Source organism: Phyllostomus discolor, chromosome 3 (assembly GCF_004126475.2).
Source record: "Phyllostomus discolor isolate MPI-MPIP mPhyDis1 chromosome 3, mPhyDis1.pri.v3, whole genome shotgun sequence".
Lineage (NCBI taxonomy): Eukaryota > Metazoa > Chordata > Mammalia > Chiroptera > Phyllostomidae > Phyllostomus > Phyllostomus discolor.
Window position 1 is genome coordinate 46,363,190 of NC_040905.2, and position 9,144 is coordinate 46,372,333.

Sequence of the window (9,144 nt, forward strand, 5' to 3'; positions counted from 1 at the left end):
TGGCACAGAACTCAGAGCTCCTAGGCGGATTATCCCATACATGAGCTCTCCCTACCACACTGAGATGATCCTTACTGAAAATGAACAGATTGTCCTCAACCAGAAGTGGAGGTTGCACAGGAAAACTCAGAAGGCCCCTCGGACGTTACATTGCCCAAGTCCTCTATTTACAAGTGAGGAAATTAAAGGATAGAGGCATTTCTTATGTAGTGGCTTAAATGACCCCTAAGTTAAATAACATTGAATCACATAGTATGAAAAGTGTTCTATTTTTATTACGCCAATTACTCTATGTCAAAGAAAGTTTCAAACTGCTGCCAGGATGCTTTTGAAACCACTGTAACACTTGCTAATCTCTCAAAAAAGAAAAAGCAGACTTCAGGTTGAACACACCATCAAAGGTATTCAACCAAACTTTAGTAACTTTGTTTTAGATTCACTTATTTTTACCATTGCTTTCTATTTGTGACAAATGTAAATTTGTTTTATGTTACCAATAATAACATATGTGAATTTTTCTTTTAAAATAAATTTAAGGTAAAAATAAACATATCTGAAGAAAAGCATGTGAATGATAGAACAGGTGGTGTAAAGGTAGGATGAAAATCACTAAGTTGGTACACTTAATTGGGAAATGATGCACAAGTTTAGGACAAAATTTTAGTTTGTCAAACTACCCAGTATCCCATTGAACCTTTAAAAATATTTGCCCTTAATCAGCAGATTTAAGAAAGGATATCACACACTATAATACATATACCTGTCTTAACTGTATTATTTTGAATCTTGTGAAATTATTTAATGTTACCCAATAAATGAGTAACAATAGCATTTTAAACTGCTGCCAATAAGTATTTTGCTAAAATTATTTCTCTTACTACACAGATGATATTCCTCAAACCACAAAGTGTTGATATTAATAAAAAATGAGCTAAGGGAAAGTTGTACCTTCTGTCCTTGGATGATTTATAATATTTACATCACGTCCTTTTCCAACTTCCATCCTTGCTTCTCTCTCTGCAGGGCTATTTCCTACTGAAAAGAAAAAGGTGTTTTTAAAACCTTAAACCAAAGCACTCTTAAATAAAATGCCTGATCACACACACCTAATCTAAGAAGATGAGGTACATAACTAAAATTTTAGAACAAGAAATATACAACATGCTGGGGTCATGGGCATGTTAACACAAAGAACAAGGATAAAGAAAAGACTTCCAAACTGGAAGAAGTGTTGTTATGTCATTAATAAGCTCAATTTCATCCACCGAATATGGTGAAAGAGCATTCAGTCTACTATGGCATTCAATTCACACTAAGAGAATCAGTGGCTGAATGACATTAGAACTTAGAAAAGACTATACTGCCTAATAACACTGATACTTCCAGGGGCCCACTGCTTTTCATTAGCTGCAATCAAAGTAAAGTGATACTGCTCCCTTCAAAACAGGGACTTCCTTACTGCCATCTCAGGAACCTTTAGTCAATACACGATTCCTTTCCTGGTAAAGGAAACCAGGAAAAACCTCACAAGAATGACTTTGACACACTGCACTTACACCAAGCAATGGCAGTACTATGAATAAAGAGAATGGGATGGTAAATTTACATAGTCCACTCTAACCAAGTCTGTTGAGAAGCAGGATCATCTTTAGTACATTCACTGAATGTTGTATGCTTAGGTCCCAAGTCCTTTTTGATAAAGGCAAAGCTTAAAGAAATACTAACTTACATGCTAGAAAGAGCAGGGTCTTAAATCCCAAATGGCCTTGAAAGGCTGCAGAGTTGGAGCAAGGAAGGGTCTCCCACATTGTGCCACTGGGAACAACAGTACAGTAGTACTGTAGCCAATGGAAAAGAAAACAAGCTTTTGGTGACCACCTTTGGAGCAGAGGTTCAGGAGGCTGACACAGTTGCCTGTGTCCATTTGTAGGACAGTACACAGGACTTTGGGTTTGCTCAGCACGAGCTCCATCCTGAGGTGCCATTGTAATCAAAACAACATCAAGATCACTGATACTGAATAAATAAATCTAAGGATCATATCACTTCAAGATCAATAAAATTTGGGTAGAAAATATTCAGTATTAGAATGTTTCAGTGGTAGAGTAAATATATTTACTTTACAACTGTGGTCTATTTATTGATTCAATGCAATAGGCCAAAGATTGAGAAGCAATGAAAACTTCACGTCTACAGAGGAAGAAGGACCGCAGACACTAGGGCTGAGACTTACCAGAAACTGAGGAGCCTGTTGATACAGCTGTGTCATCTGCCTTCAAGGAGGGAACCTTAGAGTTACACCTATTGTTAACTGCCTATTACCAGGGCTGTTTTATAAGGACTTTCTGTACCCTTATTCAGAGCAAGTTGTTTGGGATCTGTACTTGACTGAATAAGGAACACATAAGTAAAAGGAGTGTCACCCTCCTTTTTCAACCTTTACTCATCTATCAACACACATCCTGATTTGAATTAGTTCTCAATGCTGTCACTGACATAGTCCCAAGATTGTGGTGATAATCCAAATAGTCCTTTGTGCCCACATAAAGACTGCTGACAAAGCCTTAGCACATGGTTCATAAACTTAAGGGGTTCTGAGGGCTACCTATGGACGATCTTTAATTTGAGAGATTGGGCATTTATTTTCCAAGATAATAATGGCAAACTACCATTGAAGCAAGTAGAGAGACACAACATACCGCACTAGGAGACATGCAATGTTGCTTTAACTTTATTACTTTTCATAAAAGTAATAATCAAAAAAAGTTCATATAAAAATCCAGCTGTCCTATAAGAGCCAAGAGTAATGTATTAAAATGTAAAATGTTTCCCCAGATAATAGTGATACACACCATTGACTAAGAAGAATAACTGGAGAGGCATTCTCATAATCATACGTCAATAACATTAATAAGCTCAAATAACATCTTAAATTAAGGGATATTGAAAAATATACACAACCTGGATTATGAAGAATATCATCAATTATAGTAGGAAATCTAACATCTGTCATCACTTCTCCCTTAGAATGAGATGGCTGTGAAGCACGTGATTCAATATTCGGAGTCACTATAGCATAACGAAGCAGTTCTTCATACTCTTCCTATGAGAAACCAGTAATAAACAATGTTTTATAGCACTGTTGCAATGGACACTCAGACAAAAGAAGAAAGGTGGTACATATTTATTGTGTATAAAAGTGTATAGCTATTTTATTTTTAACATCATTTTTGTTATTTATATTTTGAAATGTTTTCAATAATGGAACATGGGTAGGCGTTCAACTGTAGTCAAGAACCAGTAGGGTCACACGTTGAGGGTTACTAAGAAACAGAATCTTAGTTGGGCTGACATTCCAAGCAGATAACCAGTAACACAAAATGATTTCTGGCACGTCTAGAACATCCTTCCCTGTCCCTCTATTAAATTCTACTCTAGAGGTTTAGTCTTTTGATGTAAAGCTTTGTCTCCCGACAACAACAACTTGATATCTTATAGGGTGTTGACATTTTAGTAATAAAGTGTGCTAGACCCAACAATTACAATCTATGGGTTTTCCCCACCACCAAGAGCAATTCTTGGACATCAGTTGGGTGTCTTACAATTCAGCTCACTTCTGACACTATCTACCAGAGACAGCATCAGATCACACAGGTCAAGACTCAGCCCCACAAGACTGCTCACCCCACCCCCAACTTCAGATCCCCATTGCTTCTAACAGACCAGCTAGCTATGTATCAGTGGTTCTAATGATGCCTTCTTCAGGTTCAATTAATTTCCTTGAGTGGCTCACAAAACGCAAACATTTTACTAGATTACCAGTATATTATAAAAGGATATAACTCAGAAACAGCCAGATAGAGTTGCGGCATAGGGCAAGGTATGGGGAATGGGCATGGAAGGTCCATGCCAGCCACCTAGCACCTCCATGTGCTCACCAACCAAGAAGCTCCCTGAATGTCTGGGGGGGTTTCCATGGAGGCTCCATTACGTAGGCATGATTGATTAAATTGTGGCCATTGGTGACTGAACTCAATTCCAGACCCTCTCTCTTCCTGGGAGGTTGGGGCTTAGGGGGAAGGACTGAAAGTTCCAACTGTCTAATTGCACGGTTGGTTCCTCTGGCATCCAGCCCCACCTGGAGGTGAGGGTTCAAAAATCATCTGATAACAAAAGGCACCTTTATCATTCTCATCACTTAAGAAATTCCAATGGTTTTAGGAACTCTGTGCCAGAAATCAGGATGAAGATCAAATCAAATATATATTTCTTATTATAAATCATAACATCACAAGTATATATGAGTTAATCAGCTCCTTCTTGGAAGAAGTTCGGGTAGAGCAGAGAGGAAGGGGGCAGGAAAGCACTGTCACCTAAAGAGACAGCACTGAGTGGGAGAGCTGCCACCCACAGGGAAGGCACGGAGAAAACATCTGTCACAATCCACATGTTTTTACCTGTAAATAATCACAGATATTTTAAAAGTAGCTCCCCATTTTTTAAACTGTAACTTCAATGACAGGAACAGACTTGTTTCATAAAATATTTTTCTAAAGCTTTTCCATATTATAGTGTCAATAAGAACTTGCTCTACTTAACATACTTTTTTCCTCTTAAGTGATATAAATATAAAACTCAAGGTATACCATGTCAGTATTCTCTCAAAATCTACTCTAGAAATCTGAATCCATATTTTTGCTGATAGAACTTTTAGAAATAAAACATTTCATGTAAAATCTATACCTTCTGTAGTCAATTTATCCGTCACTGTCCATCCACATCCTGGGCAGCTGAATGTGCTAAACGTTGTGGCAACAGGGACCGGAACCTAGAGTAGAACACTAAGGAATCCAGGTCCCAGAACTCTGGGTGGTGTGATATTGTATTAATTGGCATGAAAGTGAAAGCAGCATTCATAAAAGACAGCTACACTAAGAAAATGTCAAGAAAGAAAAGTTTCTTGACATTTCCAGCTTTTTCTCCTTGTGTGTGTTTGAAGCCTTTGTACAGAGTGAAAATAATTATCTTCTGAAAGGTTAAAACAACGTAAGGTATTTCCCAAAGTTCGTAAAGTAATTCTCGAAGTTTGATATACCTTGATATACATTATACATTATACATTATATTACACATTACAATTATAAATGTAAATGGCATGAATGACTGGAAGAGGATTCCTGGTTTTCCCTCGCATTATTACTTGTTGAAAAGAAGCCAGGGCCCGTTTAGACACGTCTTCCCACCTGCAGGTCTGAAGAGACCGAGCTGCCTCGGTTGGAGTCGTTCTGCGTCACTGGAAGTGAGCACTTCTCCTCGTCTGATGACATGCTGCGCAAATACTGTGAAACATATGAAAACTTTAGTTTTTTCCCCATAATATTTAAACTAAAATAAAACGTTTTATATAGAGATGGAATCCATCCTAACCTATCAACAATAATTGTGACATGTTAAAATCATTCTGGGTAAGAAAAAATAGTTAAAGACTCAATTCCCAAAATTAGTGCGTGTATAAGGGAGCAAAGGAGATGAAACAAATACACAAAAGGTTAAAGAAAAATGGAGGCTCCTCAGGAAAATCTGCAGTCAAGCCCGTAGAGAATAATGGATTGTGATCTATTCAACAATGTGTGTCAACCTGAGTGCTGTGCGCTTTCTTTGAAGACACAGAACCAAGGAGAATGAACAATCTGTGCTAATTCCTTGCCTGGGAAACTTATCTTTTGGGAGTATTATTTTAAGAAAAGCATGCCTATACAAAACAACAGATTCTAATATACACATAGACAAATTATTGAAAGCCTTAACCCCCCAAAAAGTACTTTTAGTAACAAGTAAATAAATTATTTAAAAGACAAGCAGTGAGTATTCAAACTACCTGAATACTAGTAACATGTAAGACATTGGTGAGGAAGTAAGATGAGGAGTCCTCAAGGACTTTAGAATGTATAGAGAGGGCCAGCGACTGATGAAAAAAGTGCTGTTAGATCCTGAAACAACAGACTTGCAAGGGAAGGAGGGAGGAGTAGCCACCTCCCCTGGGGTGAGATCATGATGGTGTGAAGCAGTAGAAATGGACCCACAGAAAATTTTATAGAGAAGAGAACCCTGGTGCTGAGACCTGAAGGACAGATGGAAGCTACCAGGATGTGCCAGGCAGTAGAGCAGCATAAGCAGACACACAGAGGCACGGACATGTGTGCTTAGAACATAAGCAGTTTATAAGGCTGAAGCAAAGGGTGCAAAGCAAGGCTTAGCTAAGGATGAAATAGGCACACATTAGGAACAGCCAGATTGTGGCAAGTCATGATTGTCATGTTAAAAAGTTTGGTCTTTATTTTAGAGAAGATATTAAAGTGTTTTAAATGAGTGATAACCAGATCACACTTGTCTTTTAGAAAGAGCACTCTGCCAACTTCCAGGATGAATTGGAGAGTTGGGGTCCTGAAAAAACAGGGATCAATTGAGAGCTGAATGCAGCAGTCTGAGAACTAAGTGTTCCCTCTGGCAGTAATCCAGGAAAGAAATGAGGCCCTGAATGTAGGCATCAGCAGTGGGAAGTAGATGGAGGGTTTGACTATGAGACAGCTGTGTTACGGCCATGAGAATGACAGATCATGATCAATAATTGGTTAAGGGGTTAAAGGGGGGAATTGTTGATGGCTTCCAGATGTCTGGCTTGAGTAACTAGATTAATGGTAGTGCCACTCACCAAGGCAAAAAATGTAGGATGATGAACAAGTTGGGAGGAAGAACAGTGGGTTCAATATCAGATGTTTTGGGTGCTAGGCACCTATGAGGCACTGAGGTGAAGCTGCAGGTGTGCAGTATACGGCCGCACCCATTATGCTGTGTACCACTCCACAGACTGCCACTAACCATGGATGTGATGTGAATGGTGCTTCTTGGAGTTAAGCAGTGTGGGAGCCCTGCACTGAAACTTTAGTTGGAGATACAGTTTGAGGAATTGTCAGCCAATGGGAAATGCTGAAAAAAGAAGAGGATAAGATTACCTATGAAAAGGAGTATGAGAAAGAGATCTTACTCTGAAGCCATATACCCAAATTGTATGCAATATTTTTTAGTATAAATGCACACATGTAGTTTTCTAGGAAGAGGACTCCCTATCTTCCAATATGTGTTTAGAGGGAACTACACCCCTAAGAAAATTAAGGATCACTACCACAGTGAGAAGAGGTTAAAGCCAGAACCACTAACATTTAAAGGCGGAAGAGAATAGCCAGCAAAGAAGACTAAACAGGAAGCAGATTGGTAGAACTTTCAGAAAGAACGGCCCCACAAAAGCTTCAAGAAGGGAGAAGTAAGAATCACATGGCAAAGAAAGATGAAACCTGGAGAGAGAGTCCCTTGAATTCCAAAATTGGGAAGTTGCTATGGTATTTGCCTAAACAATTTCAGTGGAAAGTAGAGCAGGTCTCAATCACAGTGGGCTAAAAAATAAGTGACAGATGAGTAAATTGAAGGAGAAAGTGCTATATAGAAGAAACATGGGTGGGGGCTAGATTGTGGAAAGGTTACTTCAACTTTATTCAATGGGTATCACTGAGTACACACATGATAAGTAAACTAAATCTCAGCATGACTATCTTTAGTTAAGCCAATTAGGGAGGATAAAATAAGCACATACATCTCAGCAAGGAATGGCTGTTTCTTGGGACTTCAAATCCACCACTGTGGTAACTTGGTCCATTTGTTTTCATTCATTTCTTCTTTTAGGATGTGTCTGCTGATCAGTTAGGTATAGGAGTGGGGGTGGGGTGAGGCTGATTATTAAAATAAAACAAAACAAATGAACGGAAAAGTATGACTGGACTTAAAAAGAGTTTTTAAATATAGATACTGCAGACACAAAACAACTATTATACTTTTGGAAAATATGCTCTAAATCTTCCAGCTGTTCTCTGATGCCAACAAAGTATGATAGTTTATTTAAAACTCTGCAAAGTAGCATTTTCCTTAGTGCTTCTAGGTTCAGAAACAAAGGAGGAAAATGAAGCTTGCTTTATTAGGTGACAGATGTATATCATTTCACTAAATTTCATCCTTCTCTAACCCAACCATCAGAAACCAGGAGAAAGTTCTGAATGCTTTTCTATTGCCAGAGAAATAAAATATAGCTTGGTAATGACCTGGCTGATGGGGAAAGAGCGTTTTGGGAACTCAAAAGTAACCCCTAAGAGGTAAGGTAGAGTGAATTAAGGTGCGAGCTGGCGGCAGGGTGACATCCCTGAGCCCATTCATGGACCCTACGTGCAGACAAGAAAAGAGAGCCCAACAGCCGTTCCCCACGCCAAGGACTAGAAGCAGAGGGACAAAGCAGTTGCGAGTAAGCAAAGAGGGTAGTTCTCTTGGGTCACCTTCCTACCCACCCCTGTTTTAATCAAATTCTTACTTAAAAGCAATAAAGAGTTACACATGGTTATTCTTCCCCTTACGTTTTAAATGACCAGAGCCTATGGCGACCTTAATTGCTATACTCCAGGCACTCCTTCCTCCTGTCCTCTCTTCTCGACGCTTCGGAGAGGAAAAGCTCTCGACCTTGCTGCCCCGCAGAACTGCAGGAAGGCCCGCGTCCGGGGGAAGATGCTCCCAGCCCCGTCCTGTACGAGCCTCGAGAGCGAAAATCCGGGCCAAGGAACTTTAAATCCCACTCCACTGCCTCCGCCAGGGGTGCGGGGTCGACCGGGGGCGCAGCTGCCCACCGTCGCGGCTCTGCACGAACCCAAACTTCTGCGTCCTCGTCTGCTCTCCGCGTCACCGCTAAAGCCACAGCCAGTACAAGGGCTTCCTTAGCAGCAACCTGACAGTTTCAAACTGCAGAAAGGAATTAAGGACGGCCCTGAGCATTGGTCTCGAGCTTCAGCAACCTACCGTGTGATTGGTCAGAGAGCTAGGGGCGGGGTTCTAGACCAGGCGGGGAGAAACCGAAATTAGGTTACTAAGGAGAGCCCCGCCCCCTGCGCCCGCTTGTTCCCCCCACCCCCCACCCCGGGAGGCGGGGCTGAAGGAGCCCAGCCTTCCGTCTGGGGAGAGCATGCTCAGTTCAGTTCTGCGGCTGCAGACTGGGAAGTGACTTCTGACACGGGATTAGATCACGCTGAACAGTCCTGAACTCAGCAGGGT

General features: G+C 40.4%; 1 protein-coding gene across 6 annotated transcripts in view; it reads right to left on the reverse strand.

The window, feature by feature from the left end:
• Positions 1–8,859, reverse strand: part of POC5 (POC5 centriolar protein) — a 39,761-nt gene extending 30,902 nt beyond the window's left edge. Inside the window, exons 1-6 of one of the 6 annotated variants that reach the window (XM_036020434.1) lie at positions 8,457–8,850; positions 7,649–7,784; positions 6,713–6,987; positions 5,244–5,339; positions 2,962–3,103; positions 949–1,035 (exon numbers count right to left, since the gene is read on the reverse strand). In XM_036020434.1, the coding sequence (XP_035876327.1) occupies positions 949–1,035; positions 2,962–3,103; positions 5,244–5,327 (313 nt within the window). In that variant the 5' untranslated portion in view covers positions 5,328–5,339; positions 6,713–6,987; positions 7,649–7,784; positions 8,457–8,850. Of the gene's footprint in view, positions 1–948; positions 1,036–2,961; positions 3,104–5,243; positions 5,340–6,712; positions 6,988–7,648; positions 7,785–8,456 lie in introns of all 6 variants that reach the window. The other 5 variants (XM_036020433.1, XM_036020435.1, XM_036020436.1 and 2 more) reach the window with 5 other exon arrangements.
• Between the last annotated feature and the right edge of the window lie 285 nt (positions 8,860–9,144).